At 40.4% G+C, this 25056-nt stretch overlaps 1 protein-coding gene across 1 annotated transcript in view; it reads left to right on the top strand.

Moving 5' to 3' along the window:
- The window catches only part of znf143b (zinc finger protein 143b), a 46663-nt gene that overhangs the window by 5709 nt on the left and 15898 nt on the right, over positions 1-25056 (top strand). The window contains exons 2-10 of the mRNA XM_055649469.1: positions 7500-7610; positions 8848-8940; positions 9535-9618; positions 12341-12424; positions 12507-12703; positions 13908-13982; positions 17203-17325; positions 18475-18550; positions 22625-22750. Coding sequence (XP_055505444.1) covers positions 7500-7610; positions 8848-8940; positions 9535-9618; positions 12341-12424; positions 12507-12703; positions 13908-13982; positions 17203-17325; positions 18475-18550; positions 22625-22750 — 969 coding nt within the window. The remainder of the gene's footprint in view (positions 1-7499; positions 7611-8847; positions 8941-9534; positions 9619-12340; positions 12425-12506; positions 12704-13907; positions 13983-17202; positions 17326-18474; positions 18551-22624; positions 22751-25056) is intronic.

The following is a 25056-nucleotide window of genomic DNA, read 5'->3' as shown; positions in this document are numbered from 1 at the left end:
TTCAGCAGCCATTCATGCCCAGGCCACAACACCCCCACCACCGTGTTTCACAGATGAGGTGGTATGCTTTGGATCTTGGGCAGTTCCTTCTCTCCTGCATCCTTTGCTCTTGCCATCACTCTGATATAAGTTAATCTTCATCTCATCTGTCCACAAGACCTTTTTCCAGAACTGTGGTTGCTCTTTTAAGTACTTCTTGGCAAACTGTAACCTGGTCATCCTATTTTTGCAGCTAACCAATGGTTTGCATCTTGTAGTGAACCCTCTGTATTTCTGTTCATGTAGCCTTCTGGAGACAGTGGTCATTAACAAATCCACACCTGACTCCTGAAGAGTGTTTCTGATCTGTTGGACAGGTGTTTTGGTATGTTTCTTTATTATAGAGAGAATTCTTCTGTCATCAGCTGTGGAGGACTTCCTTGGCCTGCCAGTCCCTAAGCTCGCCAGTGCTCTCTTTCTTCGTAATGATGTTCCAACCAATTGATTCTGGTGAGCCTATGGTTTGGCTGATGTCGCTAACAGTTTTAATCTTGTTTCTCAGTCTCATAATGGTTTATTTGACTTTCATTGACACAACTTTGGTCCTCGTGTTGATAAACAGCAATAAAAGTTTCCAAAGGTGATTGAAAGACTGGAGGAAAGGCCAGGCGCTGAGAGCTCTCTTATACCAGCATTAAGGAGGCATTTAAACACACCTGAGCAATTACAAACACCTGCAAAGCCATGTGTCCCAAACATTTTTGTGCCCTGAAACGGGGGGGACTATGTATAAACACAGCTGTAATTTCTACATGGTGAAACCCAAATGTATAAAAATGGCCTTCAATAAAATCTGACAATGTGCACTTTAACCATGTGATTTTTTTTTTCTACTACAAATCTCAAATTGAGGAGTACAGAGGCAAATAAATAAATGATGGTTCTTTGTCCCCATCGTTAGGGAGGGCACTGTATATTGTATATTTCTGGGGTCCCAGCACCGAGCCTTGAGTCACCCCACTAGTCACTGCCTGCCATTCTGAAAAGGTCTTGTCAATTCCTACTCTTTGTTTCCTGTCTGCCAACCGGTTCTCTATTCATGTGAATACCTTACCCCCAATACCATGTGCTCTAATTTTGCACGCTAATCTCTTCACTGAACTCTTCTCTGCCTGCACATAATCCATATCCCACCATTCCCTGCACATCATCGTGCTGTGTGAAAGTCTCTTAAATGCCACTATCTTATCTGCCTCATGTTCCATGCACCCGCCAGCACCACCACCTTTTAAACGTTGCCCCTCACACCTTAATGTTATGCCCTATAGTATTTGATATTTCCATGCCAGAAAACGGGTTCTGACCATAATCATGCCAAAAAAGAAAGGAAAGTTGACCTGATATGGGTTGTCAGCAAAATGTTGGAAAATATTATTAAGAAGCGGGTACTAGGCTAATAGAAAATCATACTGTGCTTGTTCGATGTCACGATAGTTTATGAAATACATTTTATTTGAAATAACAAATTTTGTAACTTCGGGTGGGTTTAGTCATCTGGATTTATAAAAAGTGCTTGAAATGGCATGTGAAAGTTTGTTAAATAAACCAAAAGATAAACAGGTTACGGTAACATACCAACGTAGGCAGAGGATTAATTAAAGTGTAGTGAGTTGGATATAAATGAATAAATGTGCCTTTTCTAGGTTTAGTTTAGAGGCACAACGTGGAAACAGGCTCTTTGGCCCATTGAGTCGACACTGACCAGTGATCACCTGTTCACACTAGTTTTACCCTACACACCAGGGACAGTTTACAGAAGCCAATTAACCTACAAACCGGCACGTCTTTTGGAATGTGCGAAGAAACCGGAGCACCCGGAGAAAACCAACACAGACACAGAGAGGACATGCCTGTCTCTACAGACAGCACCCGAGGACCCGATCGAACCCGGGTCCCTGGTGCTGTGAGGCAGCAGCTCTGCTGCTGCGCCACTGTGCTGTCCTGCACAGTGGGCAAGCTGTTACAAGTTGGGTGCTATAGGATTAATACAGGTCTCTCAGTTATTACAACTTATAGTAAAGAGTAATATTCAACGTAAACATTGTAATATTCAGGAAAACAACACACCATCCTAGAGTCCATTTGCGACTACTGAATCCTGTCAACTCCCCTAGCTATCGCATCTTCTATCACTAAAACCCTGTCGGATTTCACCCTTTACTGCTGTACCTCAGAGCTAGATACTGTATGACACCACAGGAAGGCTGCGACTTCCTGCTGAATGGTGATTCCACTCCACTCGCCTCTTCCACCCCCCTCACCCCTAAAGAACATGAATAAATGATGTTTCGGGTTGGAATCCTTCTTCAGACTGATAGATGCCCGAGGTGAGTGCTGTGTTTGAGGATAAAAACTGAGGTTGAGCTCGAGGAGGTTAAGGAGAGGTTGACGGATAGATAAGGTAAGGCATTGTTAACTTTCCTCTTTAGTCAATTGGTGCCATTGGGATGGCAGTTGGGGCAGTGGTATGCTCCTCCTGAAGAAGGTAGGAGATCAACAAAACTTTGTGTTGCTGGTGACTACAGATTTGGGAAGTGCATACAGCTGTCGCTTTCGACTGATTGCATGAAGGAACTGGATCTTATCGCATTCAGGATAATCTGTGATGCTGAGAGCATAGTAAGTAGGAATTTTAGCGAGATGATCACACCTAATTTGCAGTCATAAAGTACCTAGGGGAACACTAGTAATAGTAATGGGCGTAAGCAGAAAGTCTACAAATCCTCTGTGGTCATTTCCCTCAAAGACATGTTTAACATTTTCTGCGGAATGTGGTGCACATCAGCCGTAATTTAAAGAGGCCAATTAACTTACAAACTTGCATGTCTTTGTGGGGTGTGGGAGGAAACCGGAGGAAACCCTTTTGGCTACAGGGAGAATGTGCAAACTGCACAGACAGCACCCGCGGTCAGGATCAAACCTGGGTGTCTGGTGCTGTGAGGCAGCAGCTCTACCAGCTATGCCACTGTGCCACCCTTTGTGGTTGGGTCATGGGAATGTATCTACCTTTAGATGTTTTAAGACTTTCAACACCTCCCCCTCTGTAATCAGGGCTCTCGCTTAATTTTTTTTCCCTGTTGCCAGTCGGGCAACCTTGGCAGCTTTTTAGGTTGCCAAATGACAGTTTAGGTGGTCATTTAAGATGGTTTGCATGACACGTGCAATAATGTGCTCGGACGAAGTGCGTAGTTACCAGTTGGAATTATACTCAATGAAGCATTCACATATTATTTCTGCTCAAATAAAGCTACAAACTAAACATATCTACCAATCAAGACATGATATATACCACAATGAAATGTAGCAAAATTATAATACAGTATCTCAACTCTTTTTACACGTTGCAATTAATGCAATTTCTATTTTTTTTTTCCACTTCCAAACAAAAATGTGGTTGGGTTATTCAGCGTATGATCAACTTGTGTCAGTAAATCCTGGACCATGATAACACATATGCTTAACTATGCACACTACAGATTGATGCAAGCATGTTTTCTGTGAAGGACTGAAAATCATCATGAGGGGGGAGGGGGTGAATCTGTGCAGGGTGGATAGATGGCAGTGGGGGGTGGGGAGTTGAGAAGGCAATCGGTGCGGAATGGATGGATTGAGGTGAGGGAATTAGTGCGTGTTGGTTGGAGTAGGTAAAATTGTGAGGGGAGAGCGCGGGGGATGACAGTGGGGTTGAATTGGGGAAATCTGTGCAGGATGGATGGGGGGAGCAGTGCAGGATGGATGGGAAGGGGGGGTCAGTACAGGATGAATGGGAGGGGTAGATGAGGAAGGGAGCACACGGGATGACAGTGAGGCCTGAATAGAGGCAGGAATGGGGATCAGTGCGGGATGGAGAGGAAGGGTCTCAGGATAAGGGGGGTGGAGGGGGGCACACGAGAGAGAGAGAGGAAGGGGCAGAGGAGGTGGGAAAGAAGGTCAGCGCTCCTCGGACAACACCGGCATCATCGCTGCCATGGCCGTCCCTGTCCATCGCCAAGTGCCCCCGCCAAAGGGGGAGGCAGTTGGGATCTCCTCGCCACCGCCTCCCCTCCTCCGCCAGCCAACAGGAAGGTGCGGGGCCGAGCGGTGCAGACGCTTCAGACGGCGGAAGGAGGCCTCTCCCTTCCTCCCTCCCTCCTCCTGGCCTCGGCGTGCGAGAGGGTTTGTTTTGAAAGGGGCATTGGCAGAGTGGCAGGCAGCGGTCGCTTTCAGGGTAGGAGGAGGAGATGGAGCCGCCGCTGCTGCTGCTGCTGTGCGGGGCCCGTCATTCGCTCCGACCTTCCGTCACCCCACACTTAGCATCTTTCCCACGCATTACAGCCTTCACCGACACAAAACGTCACGTTCCTTTTCTCCAGAGAGGCTGCCTGACCCGCTGAGTTACTCCAGTTTTTTGTGTCTATCTTCGGTATAAACCAGTATCTGCAGTGCCAAGCCGGGCAAAATGACTCGGCGCTTAGGTTGCCCGTCGTCACTTTGGGTGGTCAGTGGCACCAGGGCAACCGCTAATTTCGAGCCCTGGTAATGTCGACCCTCTTCAAGCATCTCCAAGCTCCCTAGTATCCGTGATAAATACAGACGAGAAATATTAATTTAACACCACGTCTATTTCCTGCGACCCCACAAGTAGATAACTTTGATCTTAAAGGCTCCTATTCTCTCCATAATTACTGCTTTACCCTTAACATATTTGGAAAATCTCTTTCAATTCTTTTTAAGCATCTGCCAAAGCTAACATGCCTCCATTGTGCCCTCCTGATTTTCCTCTTAAGTGTACTCAATTAATTCACTTGAACCCAGCAACCTATACATGACACATTGTTCATTTTTCTTGACTAGTCCTGCAATATCTCTTATAGACATGAAATGCTGGAGTAACTTGGTGGGCCAGGCAGCATCTCTGGAGAAAATGGATAGGTGACGTTTTGGGTTGTGCCCCTTCTTCAGACTTCGGGGTGGGGGGGGAGACTGGAAACGAAGGATAAACCATGACAAATTGGGGTCGGCAACCCAGGCAAGGATATTTCACGGTAGGCCAATTGTTGGCTGGAGATAGTGTGAGCCCAAGGGGGATACATCATTGCGAACTGTGGAACTGGTTAACGCACTGGTTAACGGGGAAAGAGGGAGAGTATGGGGAGGGAGGTGTTTGTAGAAGTAGGAATGTTACAAAATTTTGAGATTTTAAAAATCAAGCCTGTAATTTATCCCATCAGATAAAGCATAAAAATAACTTTAATTTGATACCTAATTCACTTTCATATCTTCAGTATTAAAAATGTTATGGTCATTTTCATACTCGTAATTTAGCACCTTTTTCCCAATTGCTTTTCCATTGACTTAACACAAAAGCTGTGATCGAGGACAGTCAATTGACATAAAAGCCCATAACTTTCTTACAAATTAAGAGCTGAATACAATTTTCAGTTATTATAGATTGAAGCATTCTAAAACAAATATGAAATATCTTACTTGGATGCCCTGAAATTAAAGCATATAATTAGTTAGTTACCTAATTGTAGCTAATTACAAAATTGACCGTTGTGACGGAAATAGAAATAAACACCAAGACTGCCTTGAAAATTCAAAAATGTGATATTCTCAAGATCAGAACTTTAATATTATTGTATTATATGCTGTGTCCATAACAGACAGGTAAATAAATTACAATTTCTAGCAAAAGATCAAGTCTTTATGGGGAAGATCAGTTGCTAGCTGGTACATTGATATATCATAATCATTAGCATCATCATACTCCTCAGATTGTAACCAATAAACAACTCTGTACGCCTTGTTTTTCCTCAACTTTTCAATTTTCGCATTGTAAACTACAAATGTTTGCTCTTCAAACCACGCATGACATACCTTTCTGCCCACCACTTCCCCATTAAGAATGTCCTGTAGATCATCACATTTTGAGCAGTCCAAATTCGGATAATCTCTGTGAATGCTGTCTAAAAGTCTCTTTTGCTGGGCATTTGGATTGACAATTTTGCATTTCTTCTTCGGAGACATCTGTTTAAAATGTAAAGAAAAAAACACTGAACAGCATTAACAGAAACAAATTATTATTTGCAGATTTAGAAAAAAAGAAATGATAAGTTAAATGCTAAAACAAATAGTAAATACCCAACAAAAAAATTCATATTCCTCAGTTTCATCAAATCAATTAAATTCATCTAATCAATTAAATTCATCTAAATTCAATTACTAGATCTAAACATCTATCCATTTCTTAAGAAAAGGCTAACATTTTTAAAATTGCCTAAGTATCCAAATAACAAATAACAAACTGATCCCATTCACACAAGAATTCACAATATAACATGATTTTTAAATCTCACGTTGTCATGAATTTGTATGCCAATTGGAAGGAATTTAATGTTTAATTTCCATAAATTAATCCATAAACATCCACTCTCAAGATAATCAAAATCATTATTTTTTGCACAATACATCTGACTAAAACTGTACTGTGGATATTTAGTATGAAAATATTGATCATGGATAGACAATAACACAAAATATAGATGATTTAGATGTTCTTATGGCATGATTGTGCAAAAAAAAAAAGAAATTGATTCTTGACAGTGGATGTTTTTGGAATGTGATCGATTAGAATGTTGCCTTTGCCATAAATTTAAGCCCATATCGACAGGCAAAACATGGCCGATTCGTATAATGCCTAAATAACATTTTTCGCATCATAAGATTAAAATAAAGCCACACCAAAAAGCAAGATAATATGCTAAATAAACAGCATACCTTTTGTTTTGTCCTGATATTTTGATCCGTGAAGGCGTTAGAAGTCGATTAACTTCAATCCAGCGATGCAATTGTCTAGCAAATTAAAAAAAAAACGGGAACGGAAGCGCAAATAGATTTTTCTTCATCAGCTAGCAGCCTGAGGAAATCCCTCTCCGACAACCAATCCAAACCTGAATTTTAACCCGCCCCCCCCCCCCCAGCCTCCGGAATCGCACACACAGGCAGTGGCAGATCTGGAGTGCCGCTGTTGGTAGGTTTTGTAACAACGCTAGTAGAAGTTACCTAAAATTGGAGAATTCAACATTCAAATACTGGGTTGTAAGCTACCCAGGCAAAGATGAGGTGCTGTTTGTTCAATTTGTGAGTGGCCTCTGTTAATATTGGAGGCCCCATTGGCATATGCCATATGCTGAGATATAGGTCCATGACAAGGGACTAGTTATTGCGAGATGCCATTTGCAGTATTTTTGTCACAAGACCTTTTGTTGTTAGGAAGAGATGGCATGGATGACGTGTTCAGAGTTGTAGTATCCACTCTCTATTAGGAACCAGTTTGCTGGGAAGGTATTCTATGTCTATCTCAGTTTAATTTGAATAGAAATATACAATTAATATTTGATTATTAACCATGGGATTCTGATGTCTTCCTGTTAATAGATAATGTCCTTGAAATTCTAATTAATGTGTCATTTTATTAGATATGTTATTGGCACAAATAAACAGAGAAGCTCAAAGTATGGCAGAATTCCAGGGAGTGGGCGATGGTCAGCACGTCACATTGTGCCTCACAGAAACTGTAGCAGTAACAGGTAAATTACCATAAATTACTTTTTCTGTTTTAGGTTTTGAACGTTTTCAGATCATAAGGTAATAAGTTCATAAGTGATAGGAGCAGAATTAGGCCATTTGGCCTATCGAGTCTACTCCGCCATTCAATCATGGCTGATCTAGATAGAGCTCTTACAGATAGTGTAGTCAGGGGATACGGTGAGAAGGCATGAACGGGGTACTGATTGTGGATGATTAGCCATGATCACATTGAATGGTGCTGGCTCGAAGGGCCGAATGGCCTACTCCTGTGTCTATTGTCTATCTATCTCTCCCCCTTAACCCCATTCCCCTGTGTTTTTGCTTTTTTGTTATGGGGTATTGTGTGTAGATTAATGATTAAAACATGAATTTAATCCATTTTAGTAACAAATTGTGGAAAAAGTGAATGGGTCTAAATATTTTCTGAATGCACTGTATTGGTAGGCTACAGTTTGCAACTGGGCAAACATCTTAATTCCATTCTCGTGCTTCAGAGAAAATGATGAGATTTCCCCTGTGAAGGGAATGAATTTGACATACTAGTTGTTCAAGGTTATTCCCATACTCTGTAGCAAAAGTGGCACTTGCTTAAGCTTTTGATCTGCTCATTTAAGGAATAGTATGTAGAGCTAATAGGGAAATAATCAAATTATACAGCTTCTCATTTCCTTCAATAGCCTTTTCTCAGTAGCCCTGTTTTGTGTGTATAGATGTAGCAACAAGGATGTTGGATTTCTATGTAGAAACAAGGAACTGCAGATGTTGGTTTACACAAAAGGATAAAAAATGCTGGAGTAACCCAGTGGGTCAAGCAGCACTTCAGGAGAACATGTACAGGTGATATTTCTGGTCAGGACTCTTCTTCAGAGGGAGAGGTGGGACATGAGGAAATCTGGAAAAGAGGAGAGGCAGTACAGAGCACGGCAGGCAATTGGTGGGCAAAGGCAATGTTTATTTTCGATAGGCAGATAGTTAAAACAAAGGTACACAAAAATGCTGGAGAAACTCAGCGGGTGCAGCAGCATCTATGGAGTGAAGGAAATAGGCAACGTTTCGGGCCGAAACCATTCTTAAATAGTTAGAACAAAGGCCTGAGATTAGAGCAGGTGTGAGACGGACAGCTTGAAGAGTTGTGAATTGTGAAGCCCGAGGAAGGAATGTGGAGGAGAGCGATTTCCATGCATTGTTTGTTTTGTGCTTTACCTATCTTGAACAGAAATTAATCTTTTTATTCAGATGGCGATCGATTGGAAAATATGGATGGCGTGAGTTTACAAGCCGTTACTCTTGCAGATGGCACCACAGCATATTTCCAACACAATTCTAAAGGTATGCATTTTCTTGACAATTTTCTAGTCTGTGACAATTCTATTGTTTAATGAATGTATATTTGCTAGCTTGGCCATTAGCATGGTTTTGCCTGCAGCTCCAACTATAATTTAGGGTGAGATTAAACAATCTATTTAACATCTGAGGAGCGAAATGTGTACTCGTCACGGAAAAATAAAGTATAACTCATACTCCAACACCCCTCCACATCTGCCGATTTTGTACTGGGGTACAATTCCAAAGGTACCAACTGTTCACTGGTATCTCATTGAACTGAGCAAATTTGTATATTCAAGAGCCAAAAGATTATTTAATAATGGTGGGTACTAAAGCACATCTGACACCACCCCCTCCCCATTCCACCACCTTTCGAGCAGGTGATAACTCATCAGGAGCAGAAAATACAGTTGCATTTTGATCACCTTATCACGGCATTCATTTTAGCACTCCATTTGGGCTTAACTGAAAGCAGATATCTCAAACATAATTGGTCATTAATACTTGAGACCTTCCTGATCCATGTGATACACTTATAGTGAATTTTAATAAATGAAAAAAGTTATGTACCTGTAAGATGCATATCATCTATTTCAGATGGGAAGTTGGTTGATGGCCAAGTTATTCAACTAGAGGATGGTTCGGCAGCGTATGTACAACATGTTTCAGTACCAAAAGCAGGTGAGTGATATGATCATTTTCTCTGAACTCTCGAGCATGTCACTTTTTATCAACTTTTCTTTTTACATCAGCTGCATTAATGTCTAATTGTCGGCCATAAATATTTGTTAAGATACTGAAAGCAAAAATCCAACTGTCCCATCAGTCCTGAATTTGGAGTCAACAACAATGTGGATCCCTGGCATTGAGCAGTTTGGTTAACATGCAAGATTCATTAAATTTTAGGTTCAAGTTTATTATTCTCATGTATACCGGGGTACAGTGAAAAGCTTTGTTTTGCATGTTATCCATTCAGATCTAATGATAAGTACAATCAAGTCAGACTCGTTCATTAGGTAGAGCAAACGGTATGGTCCAGAGTGCAGAATATAGTTCCCAACATTGTAGAAACATAGAAAATAGGTGCAGGAGTAGGCCATTCGGCCCTTCGAGCCTGCATTGCCATTCAACATGATCATGGCTGATCATCCAACTCAGTATCCTGTACCTGCCTTCTCTCCATACCCTCTGATACCTTTAGCCACAAGGGCCACATCGAACTCCTTCTTAAATATAGCCAATGAACTGGCCTCAACTACCTTCTGTGGCAGAGAATTCCAGAGATTCACCACTCTTTGTGTGAAATTGTAGTGGATCAGATCTCGGCTTTATAGTGCATCAGATCCATAGTCCAATATTCCCAATGATTCACAAAAGTGAATCAGACAGTACCTTAGCTTATGGAAGGATCGCTCTGTAGCTTGATAAGAAAGGGACAAGTTTTTGATTATGTTGGCTGTTTTTTCGAATCAACATGGTGTAGGTGAAGTCAATAGTGGGTAGCCTGGTCTGTGTGATGGACTGGGCCACATATACAACACTGCAATTTCTTGCATTCTTGGGCAAACCTGTTCCCAAACCAAGCTGTGATGCAACCTGACAGCATGCTTTCTATGGTGCATCTGTAGAATCTGTGTGAGTCATTGGAGACAAGCCGACATTGGTAAAAACCTTTAGGATTCTCACCTGCTTGGCTTAACTTGGAAATCTTAAACACTGACAGTGGCTCAGTGCCTGGGTCACTTAGAAATTATGTTTTAAGATATGGAAGGGTATAAGAATTAAAAATAATAAATGCAACTAACAGGTATAATCGTGATGTATATGCAGATCAAGTATGAGCTAGCACAATTGTAGAGAGAAGTGTAAATTATGTTTTTTTTGCCATATCGAGTCATTATTAGCTTTATTGGATTATTTTAGAATTTCACTAGTTCATAAATGGCCGGAGATCTTATCATGCCAATTTACTTCAGATATGGAAAGTTAGTAAGGGTTGCAAATTGCACTGTATCTGAAGGCACAATGTGTCAGTATCGGAGTCTTTGGGATTTTTAAATCAAACTGGAAATGCCAAAATCTGAAAATTGCTGTTATGACACAGTTGTCTGTGTAATGACAATGAATTGCAATACTTTTGCTCTTCCTGCCACAAATTTCAGGCCAGTATTTTGAATGTGTAGGCCTCCATTTTCCTAATATAAACCTGGAAAGACATGAAATATGGCTGTGAAATCATCATGTGAGTCAATAAGTAACACGATTGGTGAATATTCATGTATCCTTTTCTGGTATGGATTATAGCTGCCAATATTAGATGACTTTGGAGATTTGCTAGTCTATTATTCTCAAAGTTATTAGCAAAACTTAGCATGAGAAAATAAACAGTCCATCAGTTCTGAGTAAGAACCCATATTTTGCTACCTGAATCAAGTATAACACTGTAAGCATTTATTTATCTTTGATGGTAATTTCTTGCTTCTGAATTAGCTTGTAGGTTTTGAACATATTATCTAGCTTGATTCTACTGTATTATTGTGGAAGTCCTTCATTTGTGGAAGCGTTGCCGTTGGATGCAAAGATAAACTAGGTTTGCAGACTCGCAAGTGTTTGAAAATAAACTAGTTGTGCAGGGGGATGGAACGGTTCTTCTTATGTCATCTATCTATCTATCTATCTATCTATCTATCTATCTATCTACATTATAATCTACATTTAAAACTCTGGGGCCATCCGACCGACTGCCGACCGGCGCCCTTCCTGCCTTTCGATTCGTGCCCGATACTCGCAGATGTCCAATCGGAATGGCCGATGCTCGCAGATGTCCAATCGGAATGGATTCATTTGCATGTACGGCTGCCTGCTGCATTTCTTCCTTTGATTCATTGCCACGCCCAATCCAGACGCTCAATCTCCGAGATATTTTCCATTTCGGTAGAGATTTCGCTTTTCTTTCTAAGTATCCGCTCCTCATTTCATTTCGTCGTGTTGAAGTACACGTTTTTAATCAATTCCTTCACAGATCACACCATTGGGGAGCAGACCCAACAGGTCTGCACTTGGTCTAGTAATCAAATAAAAATCACAAATCAAAGTTTTAGTTTAAATGAATCATGGGCAATAATTGCACAGTCATTCATAATATGTTGGATTTAGATATTTAACAAGATTGGCAATGGAAACTATTGAAGACATCAAAATGGATGTCAAGACCTGCCTTTCCTAAATTCCATATATGGTATAATGCTTTATAACAGATATTGGTTAGCAGTTTGGTGTACAGGCACAAGATGGCATTTTTGTTAATCTTTTAAATAAATAGTATTGACAAATGTTGTGAGATTATTTTTCAGTAATCCTGAAGAATTATTCAGAAATTCTTTGTACTGATTTTGTCCTATAGCAGGAGATTGTTTGCGTTTTGAGGATGGACAGGCAGTTCAGCTGGAGGATGGATCAACAGCATTTATTCATCATTCACCAAAAGGTAAATTATTCAAGATTTATTTTTTAATTAGATTATTGCACAAAAATGTAAATTCATTATTTACTTTATTTTCTTGATTAAGATGGCTATGATCCAAATGCAGTGCAAGCTGTGCAGCTGGAAGATGGAACTACTGCCTATATCCACCATATGATACAAGTACCACAATCTGACACCATCCTTACTGTTCAAGCCGATAGTACCCTGGCAGGACTGCACACAGGGGAAACCACAGTAGATCCTGAGACCATCAGTGTGCTTGAGCAATATGCCACAAAAGTAATTGTCCGTTTCAACCTCAATTCTGTAAAATTAAGTGATGCCTCATCTTGACTTTTTGAAGGGCTGTAATATATATTTAAATTTTTAGTATTTAACATAATGTTCAAAAATACAATTACAGTTCTACCCAGTCTCTGGGGTAGTTTTCTTTTAACGCATATATCCACAACATTAATTGGATACAATGTGATTAATGAATATGGGAACACTGTTTGTATTATGTGGGCCAAATTGCTTTGAATGCAATTTTGATTGGGGATGAGAGAACTGCTTGGAAATTGACAAGCAAAAAATGTTGTCTTGGGAAAAGACAGTCCAGGAAAAATCCTCTCCATAGTAATCAGACACCATTGTCTCTTAAGAAGTTAGGCTGCCAGTTTTACTATGGGTTGCCAAGGAAATTGACAAGCTATCGGTTCTATTGTCACTTGTGTAATTATACTATTAAACAATGTAACATACAGTCTTTGGTAATTTTAGCTTTCAGCCATAAAAATAAAATTATACAGGTCAACCACTTATTTTCCGGCAACTGGTGGTCCTGCACCTCCATTAATCCAGACAAAATTACAAGAGCAAAAGAGTGAAATCCCCCCCAAATGTGGCACCTGGTCGGCTGGGGAGGCAGAGCTGGCAGATCTGTTCCCGTAGCCGACATCCGCGGCCGATCGTTGGGTCGTTTGCCCCCTGTGACAGGGGATTGGAACTCCGGACCGGCAGGAGTGGCTGATCTATTCCCATAGCTGACTTCCGTGGCCGATGTTGCGAGGCAGTATCTCGCCCCCAAACCCACCAGGCAGTGACCTCTGTTGGTCCAGCGAAACTCTGGAACCAAGAGTGCTGGAAAATCAGAGGTGGATCCATAGCTGAAAATGTTGCAGAAAAAATAACTTTGTTATTGCAAGTCTGAAACTCTCTAGCCCCTAACCCCCCCTTTCACAATTGATACAAGTAATTTTACAATGAGATTTTCCATAACACAAAGTTTCTTAGGAATGTATCTATCTCTGTAACCGTTAAATATTGTCCTAAGAAGCACCATTGTAACTTAAAACTTCAAAGGTTGAGTACAGAGGGAACAAGATAATAGGAAGCAGGATCGATCTTTGCAGTTATAAAACTTGAATTTGTTAAGCATAAATATATCACCATTTAAAAACAAATACTTTGTACGACAACATTCAATTTTAATTTTCTCTAGGTAACGGCTGACGGCAATGAGAGTGTCAGCAGTACAGGACTGGTGAATGAAAATGATCATGAAAAAAAAATGCAGGTAAGACTATTATTGCTATTCAGTAAGAACTAGGGTATAACAGTGATACTTTTGCTCATCATACAATAATCCTGTATGCAAGACTTGAGATTTGCAGAACATGCTTACTTTATTCAAAGTTTTCTGCCTTAATGTGTAAATTATCTGGTGAGAGCAGAGAAAATATGTTTCAGAAATAAATAGGAGCAATTTGTTGCTGACATTTTTTGTAGACCATACCAATGAAAGGGATGTATGGAATAGAGAATCTGTCAGAGACATGGTGTATAAATTTGCTGGATGATGTTCGAATGATTTGTAAACTCATCTTGGTTGACGGGTAGATTCTACAGAAAACCTTTGAATTAATTTCTATTTTCAATTAAGTTTTAAAATGGCCAGTTGGTGCTATTAGCAATGTCAACATGAAGACGGGACTGGGGGTTAAATCTTCCTCATTTTTATAAAATCTGCCGGTTCTGAATTTTTTCTCATGCGGTATGTTAAGGTAAAGAAATTTGAAAGGTCCATTGTAAAATGCCATAAGATGGAGCCTATTAAATTAAGCCACATGGGATTGGAAGTAATATTCTAGCAATAATCTAGAATATGTAAGCAAAGAGAAAATGGTTGTGGGAAATGGTTATTTTCAGGTTGAGAGATGCTGTGACTGGGAGGGTACAAGTGGGTTCACGCCCATGTAGCAAGGAACTGCAGATGCTGGTTCAGACTGAAGAAGGGTCTCAAGCCTAAATGTCATCTCTTCCTTTTCTCCAGAGACACTGCCTGACCCTCTGAGTTACTCAAGCATGTTGTGTCCATCTTCGTGGGTTCATAGCTGTTCCATACTTTTATTAATGTTAATATGACTGAACCAGGTGTAATTTATCCAAGTTTGGTGATGATGCAAAGGTGGATGGCAGTGTAAATTGGGAAAATTATGCAAAAGCTTTTGGAGTTTTTGTGTGACTAAGTGAATGAGCAAGGTCATGGATGATGACCTTGGTGGATGATTTCACGCTGCACTATAATTGAGTAAAGTGTGAAATCATTCACCTTGGTTTTACAAAGTGTATAAAAAATATTATTTTTTTACAAAATGGTGAGATCATAGGAACATAAGAAATGGAATCAGATGTGGACCAGTTCTGCCAATCATCAATATTGTGACTGATCTTTTATCTTGGTGCCACTTTCCTGCACTCACTCCTGATTTTCTTAATATGAAAGACTGACATATTTTGATGTTCAGAGGAACGTGGATGTCCTTGTACAGAATTCACTGAAAGGTAACAGATAGCAAGCAGTTGGGTACAAACTCCTTGTGATTCTTTAGCCAAGAACACAGTGGAGGTTAAGTATTGAAGTCTGTTCAAGACAGAATATAATAGATATTTGTTTTTAGGTGATATTGAGTTAGTCCAGCAAAGTGTTACTGAGCTATAAGATCAGCCGTGATCTTCTTGAATGGTGGGGAATGGATAAGGAACCAAATAGCATACCCCTGTTTTTTTTTTTTTAATTGCAAATTTAGGGTTGAATTATTTTTTATTTCATCCTTTGTCCTGATGACTTGAAAGATAAGTAATATACTGAAAAACACTACAACCTTGCTATCCCTCTGAATATTTCTATACTCATTTTGCCTATTATTGACACTTTATTACACAGATTTCTGGTTTCAAGGTTAATTTATTGTCACATGTACCAATTTAGGTGCAGTGAAAATTGAGTTACCATACAGCTATACTAAGTGAAAAGCAACAAGGCACACAACCACATAAAAGTTAACATAAACATCCACCACAGTGGATTCCACATTCCTCACTGTGATGGAAGGCAATAAAGTTCAATGTTCTTCCTCTTTGTTCTCCCGCGGTCGGGGCAGTCAAACCATCCGCAGTTGGGTTGATCAAAGCCCCCTGCAGCCGACGATCAAAGCCCCCGTCGGGGTGATCGAAACTCTTTCCACGGCATGGAGCTCCCGAGTCAGCCCCTTCTTATCTGAGACTGTGCACGAAGTCCACAAGCCCCGCAGTTGGAGCTTCTATCCCCGGAAAAGGGATCGCACGCTCCGTGATGTTAAAGTCCCGCAGACTCCTGCGGCTTGGAGCGTCCGTCGGTCTCCAGGAAAGGCCACCAACTCTATGATGTTAGGCCGCAATGGGGACGGAGATACGATACGGAAAAAAATCGCATCTCCGTCGAGGTAAAAGATTGAAAAAAAGATTCCCCCAACACCTCCCCACCCACAGAAAACAAACCAAGGAACACTAAACATACTTTTAACACATAGCATGTCAGGTTTAATCTGGATGTAACTGGTGGAAATGAATATTTCAACGGTTTGTGCTTGAATTTAACATATCAACTTACTTTCAACTGTGGGATAATTCGCCTCCCCTCCTCAACCAGACCATTTTAACGGTGAACATGATAATATTCACAGATGCTGGTGAAATGGGATCAAGAAATATCAGTCTTCTAGCAATGCTAAGATGATCCGTTGTAAATTAATGAATACAACTACTGTGATGCTTTAGTAATTCAGTTATTTCAATATTTTGGCATCTAGCTTAGCACTTGATGTTTGCAACAGTTGATGTGTCCTTATGATTCACCGGGGCCCCACTTTCCTCACTCCCTAACAGCTCATTGAGGCCCACTTTTCTTGTTTCTAACTGACTCTTTAGACTTTAGAGTTGCGGTGTGAAAACAGGCTCCATTGCCCACCAAATCCAAGCCAATCAGCGATCACACCGTATACCAGCACTATTCTACACTAAGGACAATTTACAATTTTACAGAAGTCAAGTAACCTACAAACCTGTACGTCTTTGGAGTGCGGCGGGAAACAGGAGCACCTAGAGAAAGCCCACACAGTCACAGGGAGAACGTACAAGCTTAGTACAGATAACAATTGTAGTCAGAATCGAATCGGAGTCTCTGATGCTGTGAAGCAGCGACTCCAGTGCTGCATCACTAAGGCTTTGGTGCCTGCACTCCTCCTAAACTCAAAGGAATATTTATTATTCTACTATATAATGTTGGAGTATCAATGGGAATAACATCTGGTTGTCCTGACAATCTGCTATCCATGTTTGTGTGATTTATAAATAATACAATTTAATTATTGTAATTTATCATGGAAATGGCAAATTATTAACATCGCAATAATAGGAAATTCAATACTAATATACTATTTTACTTTTTCTAATTTACTACTGTTCTATTTTCTAAGATTGTTCTTCAGGGTCATGTGACAGGACGGGTTAGCGCCAAAGCTCAACAACTCGGAGAAAAAGCATTTCGTTGTGAATATGAGGGATGTGGAAGACTCTATACCACTGCTCACCATCTGAAGGTAGAATCATTCCTTACAAAAATTGATATTATTTAATATAGTAGTGTGCCAAGTTTAAGAGATCACAGAGAATTTTTCAGACCATGAATTAATTTTTGTGTGTGGTTCTATTGTTGATAGAACAAGATGGCAATCCATTTAAAATCCCACGCTCACTGAATAAGTAACCCCAGTGGATCTGTTTATGGGGTATTGGCTTAGGAAGGAGAGTTAATCATGCAAGTTGCACAATTAGTGATCCTGTCAATGGTACCAAATGATGTTATCTTCCCACAAAAACAAACTCAGATTTGGTCCAAGGTAGAACACCTCCGAGTAAACGGTCTCATTGTGGCACTGAGTTACCAGGTCTAAAGTGTACTCTCAGTGAACAGGTTTTGCATATTTAATGGAAATACGAGACACTGCAGAAGCTGGAATCTGGTACAACGAATAAACTGCTGGGAAAACTCAGCAGGTCAAGCAACATCCGTGGACCAAAGATGAAGCTTTCCCCTGTTGGACATCTGAAATGCAATCTTACTTTCGGAAACTTTGCTTCCCACTGCTGTGTGTCGATGGAATTCCCACACGCATTTCCTCCATTTCCATATGTGTGCTCTCACTCCATCCACAGCCGGAACAGAGAAAGATTTCCCCCAGTCCCTTTCTTGTGTTCCTTAACTTAGCAGATAACATGACAAAAATAGTTTCTCGGTGATAGTAGTACTCTTCCCATTTAATAGATAAACTGAATGGGAAGAGTGCCACTAACACCAGTACTACTGATGGTGATGTTTTGGTTGCTGAAGAACATTAATAAATCCACAGGGCCTGATGGGGTCTATCCCAGGTTATTAAGAGAGATAAGAGAGGAGACTGCAGGAGCCTTGACAAAGATCTTTGCATCTTCTCTAGCCACAATTGAGATCCCGGAGGCCTGGCGAGTAGCCAATGTTGTCCTTTGTTTAAGAAGAGAAGAAGAGAGAATCCAGGAATTCCGATGAGCTTCCTGTCTGTGGGATGGAAGCTGTAGGAGGGAATGTTATGCTACATCTGTACCCTGTATATGCTATTTACTAAGATAGGCATAGGCACAAATCATAAATCAATGGAGAGTCTATCTAACAAGTCATTTCTTAATGTACTTGTTTTTTTATATGATCACAGGTACACGAAAGAGCACATACTGGTGATCGACCATATAGATGTGAGCACCCAGGTTGTGGAAAAGCTTTTGCCACAGGTATATATTTTTTAACTTCATTCTTCAGAGTGTGGATATAAGATATATGTATTAAGTATGAGAATATTAAAACATGAAGAGCATTTAAGTTAATATAACAGTATCATTGCTCACTTCTTATTGGCTTTCTGGTACACTATATGGGTTTTTTAAGATCATAGTGCCCTCCATAATGTTTGGGACGAAGACCCATCATTTATTTATTTCCCTCTCTACTCCACAATTTGAGATTTGTAATAGAAAATATCACACGTGGTTAAAGTGCACATTGTCAGATTTTATTAAAGGTCATTTTTATACATTTTGGTTTCATCATGTAGAAATTACAGCTGTGTTTATACATAGTCCCCCCATTTCAGGGCACCATAATGTTTGGGACACATGGCTTCACAGGCATTTGTAATTGCTCAGGTGTGTTTAATTGCCTCCTTGAAATAATTAGTCTTCGGCATATTGCATTTGCTATTTGACTGAAATCGGTTGGGGGAAAAGCAGGATTCAGAAGAACAAGCATAAAAGTCAATTATGTGGTAAAAAATACTTGCCTTCACAGACAGTTCATCCAATTCACAAAACCTGTGTTAAATTTCGATTCACTGGTATCTGCAGGGAGATAACAAAGATCATGAGATCAACAACTTTCTCCAACTGTACAAAGAAGGTTGTGCCAGTCATTACATCTCCTGGAGTTTGTTTAATTCCCTTTTGGGATGGAGTTCTGAGAGTTCTCTCAGAGTTAATTTAGCCTGAAGAATTTTTCTCTTGCCTTTTGCTTCCTCCTTACTTCTTCAGGTTGACTGTGTAAATTATAATTTGTGACAGGGATACTAATATGCTGAGGTTTACCAATTGACTGTAGTTTGCGTTTAATTTACTTGTTTGCTTTTATCATTTGCCATTTAAGCAAAATTCTGAAAAGATCATAGACACAAAATGCTGGAGTAACTCAGCGGGACAGGCAGCATCTGTGGAGAGAAGGAATGGTTCTTCAGACTGAAGAAGGGTCTCGACCCAAAGCGTCACCCATTCCTTCTCTCCGGTGATGCTGCCTGTCCCGCTCCAGCATGTTGTGTCTACCTTCGATTTAAACCAGCATCAGCAGTTCTTTCCTTCACATCAGCAAATCCTTTCTACACATTTCATCCGAAAAGATCTTAGTCATATAGCAGAGAAACAGGGTCTGTAATCCACTTTGTCTGTGCCAACGATCAAGTACTTGTGCACTTATCCCATTCTTCCTACATTCCCATCACTTTCCCCAAGATTCTAATGTCTACCAACATACTCGGAGCAATTTACCTTCCAACCTGCATAATTTGGGAATTTGGGAGGAAACTGCAGCAGCCAAAGGAAACCCATGCAGTCACAAGAAGAATATGCAAACTCCGTGCAAACAGCATTGAAAGCCTGGATTGAACCTGGGTCATTTAATCTGTGAGACAACAGTGCCGTTCAGAACATTTTCTCACAATTTCTTTTCTGAAAATTCTTAAGATGAAACTATGTAATGTTTGAAACAGATCAATGGATAATTTGGATAATTTCAGAGAGTAAATTACCCTTCAAATATATCATAATAGCTTTAAATCAATAGAGGCAGCTGGAGTCCATCAAAAATGAAAGTTTGGATGTCAGAATACCAATTGTCTAGGTGGTAGCAGCAGCAGCATTAAAATTGAGTTCCTTTTTCTGCCTCTGTGCAGCAATTGTGGTTGGAAGTTAATTTTCTGTAAAATGGAAAATGTGCAAAATACTGAGCATGTCTGATGTTTGAAGTGACAAAGTTCAGTTCGATGACCATTCAGCAGTAAAGTAATTATTTCAGATTTCCAGCGTCTACAATAATTTACTCAAGTCTGATTATATTTATAAACATTGTTATTTATAGACATTAACGTTTCTCACTAAATCATTAATTTCATATGGAACACAAAGTGCTGTAGTAACTCAACATATCAGGCAGCATGTCTGGAGGACATGGATGAATAAGGTTTTAGGCTGCCTGACCTTCGGTTACTCCAGGATTTTGTGTACTGTGCAAGATTCCAGCATGTGCAGTATCGTGTGTCTCCATGAATCTGCTGATCTGATTGTCATATATTTTAAACACAGTGGCAATCAGATTGTCTGGTCTGTGGATTATTGATAATTTTTGCATGCCCACATTATTTTACTGACAAAGTTTAATATTCGAAACTATGCATTGTGCCTAATATTAAAAGTAAACTACTAAAGCTGTTAAAAAAGCTACAACTTCCCATCAGAGGTGATAAATTTTACTTTCTGCACAATTGTCTTCACCTGTTGAAGGTCTGTACTGTCTTCTGAACATACTTTATTTGATTATTAGTGGGACCATAAATGACTTCCTTTTCGCAGATACATTCAAAATTTATTACACAATTTTTCTATATTTTCAAATGCAGATTCACTCAGCAATGGTGAGGTGACAGTGTATGCTGCAGAATGATCTAATAGCTGTCTTGAGACTCTTGACCTGCATGAACTTGGAGGGTGAATGTCAGTGGGCTAATTGAATATGGAGTATACAGCTAACCCTAACCGTACTTTATCAATTGCATGCATTAGCAATGTTCTTCACTTAGTGGCCAGCCATTGGGACCACTTTATCTTTAGCGATACAGCGCGAAAACAGTTCTTCGGCTCACTGAGTCCGCATCGGCCACAGTCACCCCGTGCACTAACACTATCCTACACACTAGGGACTATTTACCAATTTTACCAAAGTCAATTAACCTACAAACCTGTCTTTGGAGTATATGAGGAAACTGGAACAACCGGAGAAAACCCACTCGGTCACAGGTACAAACTCCATACAGACAGCACCCATAGTCAGGAGTGAGCTCGGGTCTCTGGCACTATAAGGCAGCAACTCTACCACTGCGCCATTGTGCCACCCTCTACTGCAGCCGTATCTCTACTGCAGCCTGCAGATCGTGTGTGTAGGAAGGTACTGCAGATGCTTTTTTTGCACCGAAGATAGACACAAAATGCTGGAGTAACTCTGGGTCAGGCAGGAATAGGTAACATTTTGGGTCGAGATCCTTCTTCAGACTGAGAGTCAGGAGAGGGGGAAAACTAGATGTATGAAAAGGTACAGAACATGTCAGAGCTGGCTCAGGAGAGGTGGAACCTACAATGGTCCATTGTTGATTGCGGAAGAGGTGATAACGTAGGGATATGAACAGTGGAACTAGGAAGACGACTGGAGTGGGAGAGGATGAAGAGGAAGGGAATGCAAGGGTTACTTGAAATTAGAGATATCAATATTCATATCGCTGGGTTGTAAGTTACCCAAATGAAATATGAGGTGCTGTTCCTCCAATTTGCGTGTGGCCTCACTCTGACAGTGGAGGAGACCCAGGACAGAAAGGTCATCGGCGCGACCAACCACAGACTGGGCGATCGTTTTGTTGAACACCTACGCTTAGCCCACCTTGACTGACGCAATGTCCGGTTGGCCAAACATTTTAACGCCCCTTCCTATTCCTAAACGGATCTTCTGTCCTGAATAGGGTTAATTAGCTTACAAATAATCAGTATTATCACTACTGCTTGCTCACTGCATTTATCTTTTAGTGAAGTAAATAATTGTACTTTTGTAGTTTTTATAAAATTAATAACATGTTTTATGCTGTCTTTTGCATCTTGAAAATTGTGTCTTTCCACCCACATAATTGCACTTTGAAGTGTAGTCATTATTGGAGTTTGCAGTAATGACTCTAACACAAAGAACTTACTCCCTCCCCCCTTTCCATACCTGCATTTATAGTTGTCATGGTAATCATTAGCTTTTACCTTTCCAGTAGCTTATACATTCCCTGGATTTACAACAAATCTCCAATTTTAAATGTATTTAATGATCTGTGTCGTTTATAAGAAACTTCATGTGCAAGTTTCAGCAGCTGTAATATTTACTGCAAATGTACTGCATACTCATTACAAATGTCAGGTACATGGAAACTGCTTTACTGACATATCTACAATACAATGAAAAAACTGATTAGATCTATTTTATTCCAAATGTTCTTCTTATCCATGTTTCTGTTTTAGGATATGGATTAAAAAGTCATACAAGAACCCATACAGGAGAAAAGCCATATAGATGCCCAGAAGAGAGCTGTGACAAAGCATTCAAAACCTCAGGAGATCTACAAAAACATATCCGAACACACACAGGTAAAACTGGATATAAATTTAGAATGTAAGGAAAATGATTTGGGATTTATTTGCCAAATTCCCACAGCATCATCTCACGTTAGTATTCTCACATTATAGATTCAAGTGACATAGTCTTGTTGGCTATCTTCTGCTTTTATCCCCATGGCCATTTTGGAGAAATACTTAGGTCTTCTGTGACTAACAGCAATTTTTAAATGTCGTCATAATCCCTCTCTGTCACGAAGAGTCAAGCCCAAAGCAAGAATATTTTATGATTCAATTGACTAGATCATTTTGACTATTTACTCTTTATTTTACAGATTTCTGTACCAGTAGAACCTGGAAGTATAGCAGACGAATAGGCACCTTAGCCTGTGATATCTGTGCCGACCCTGATGCAACATTAAACTAATTGCATCGGCCTGCACATGATCCATATCCCTCCGCTCCTTGTGTATTCACTTACCTGTCTAAATGCCTCTTAAACATCTCCATCCTTTATGCTTCCCAACTCCACCCCACTGCAGAGCATTCCAGGCACATTTCAGGCTCTGTGTAAAAATAACTTGGTTCGCACATCTCCTTTAAACTTTCGCCTTCTTGGCTTAAACCTATGTCCATTACAACCTAACTACCTAAAGTCAACTGCCTACTAGCTTTTCTGATTCTTGGTAAACACGGTAACACTGGTGTAATTTTCACACATTTATCCACAGTAAAAGCCCTGTCTCATGGTGCGAGCTGACCCACGAGGTACCTCGAGTGAAAGACTCGTGGTTGTGTACGAGATCCCACGTGTATGATCAAGAGTTTAACCGAGTTCCCACGGGTATGACAAGTTTGCCGTTTTCTGCGATGTTCCAAGCTCCTCTCCCGAGTTACTCTTGAGTAACTACCAGGGTAGTGGGAGATGGTGGCGGAAATATTGAATGGAACACAAGCCTTGCTGTACTGTAGACTCTGCAGAAACCTGGTGGGTATGAGAGGTTTAGAGGGGTAGAGGCCAAATGTGAGACGAGGTCATCCGTCAGCCTCCTGCACTGCAAAGAAAAAAAAAACCTCAAACATACCCTCCTTTTTCTTGCAACCCAAGCCCTCCAGGAAGGACCTAGCTTGGCATGAACAAGTTGGACCGAGGGGGTGGCAAATTCGTTGCGAAATTCGATTTAATAACAACAGCGCACAGCCTCCTGCACTGCAAAGAAAAAAAAAACCTCAAACATATCCTCCTTTTTCTTGCAACCCAAGCCCTCCGGAAATTGTAGTAAAACAAATTATGAAATGTATTGCCTTAGTAGGAAGGTACACTTTAGACATATAAATTGTTTAGATTTATAGAAATATCTTTCTTCTTGGTATAGAAAGTGTGTATGACGTGTGATCATTGTGTTATATACGTATCTTGTATTTTGAGGAGTGGTCTTTGATAATTGGGCCTACTGGGGTTTTGCTGTGTTGAAATAAAATAAGCAAAGTTATACCACAGGCAAACAAAGGCTGTAAAGAGGCCAGAGAAGAGGGATCATGTGACTGATGTTGTAAATCACCAGAAGGACTCAGATGATTGGTTACTAGCTTGTCATACCCTCTGTATCTGAAATGTCTTAATACCTATATAAATGCCATGAGTTTGTATCAAAGTTACTCCTCTCTGGACCTGCCCCAGAGCATCAGCTCTGTGTTGGAAGGTTCAAGAGACTAGTCTCAGCTGAATAAAGAATTGATTTTAACAGCAACAAGTGTTTGGTGAGTCAAGTTGACTTTAGATTGACAGAAGAACTCAGTTTAACACGTCCACCGGATTCTTCCGATTCCCCCAGGTCGCCGGCTTGTCACAAACGGTCTCACCATATCACGCATTAGGGGAGGGGGTGGGGAGGGGGGTGGGTCAGGTGGAAGGCGGCTGCAGTGCGTGCGTGTTGTATGTCATGTCAACCCTCGGACCAGAAGCACAACTACAGCGGGTGGGGAGTGTTATCTTTCACTGTCCCAGGCAAGGGCGATGGGCAGAGAACTTCCCTCTGCCTCCACACCAAAGCCTCCTTGTTCATTCGTAAAATGTTCCCAAGTTTTTCCACATCAAGTTAAATATTGAGAACCTCTTGGTATTAATATTAAATCATTGAAATTGAATGGCAGCAATTTATTATGCATGTAGTTGTCTTTACTAACTATATATTTTTAGCTAAACACCTAATAGTTAATCCATTGAAATAACAGTGTCTTTTTTATAGTCTTTGTTTTACTGCATTGACTTTAAATTTTTAGGAGATTGAAATATGTATCAACCTTATAATACCTGCATCAAATGTATTTTTTGGGTT

This window comes from Leucoraja erinacea, chromosome 18 (assembly GCF_028641065.1).
Source record: "Leucoraja erinacea ecotype New England chromosome 18, Leri_hhj_1, whole genome shotgun sequence".
NCBI classification, from domain to species: domain Eukaryota; kingdom Metazoa; phylum Chordata; class Chondrichthyes; order Rajiformes; family Rajidae; genus Leucoraja; species Leucoraja erinaceus.
Note: the sequence above shows the minus strand (reverse complement) of the source record. Positions and strands in the feature narration are given on the sequence as shown.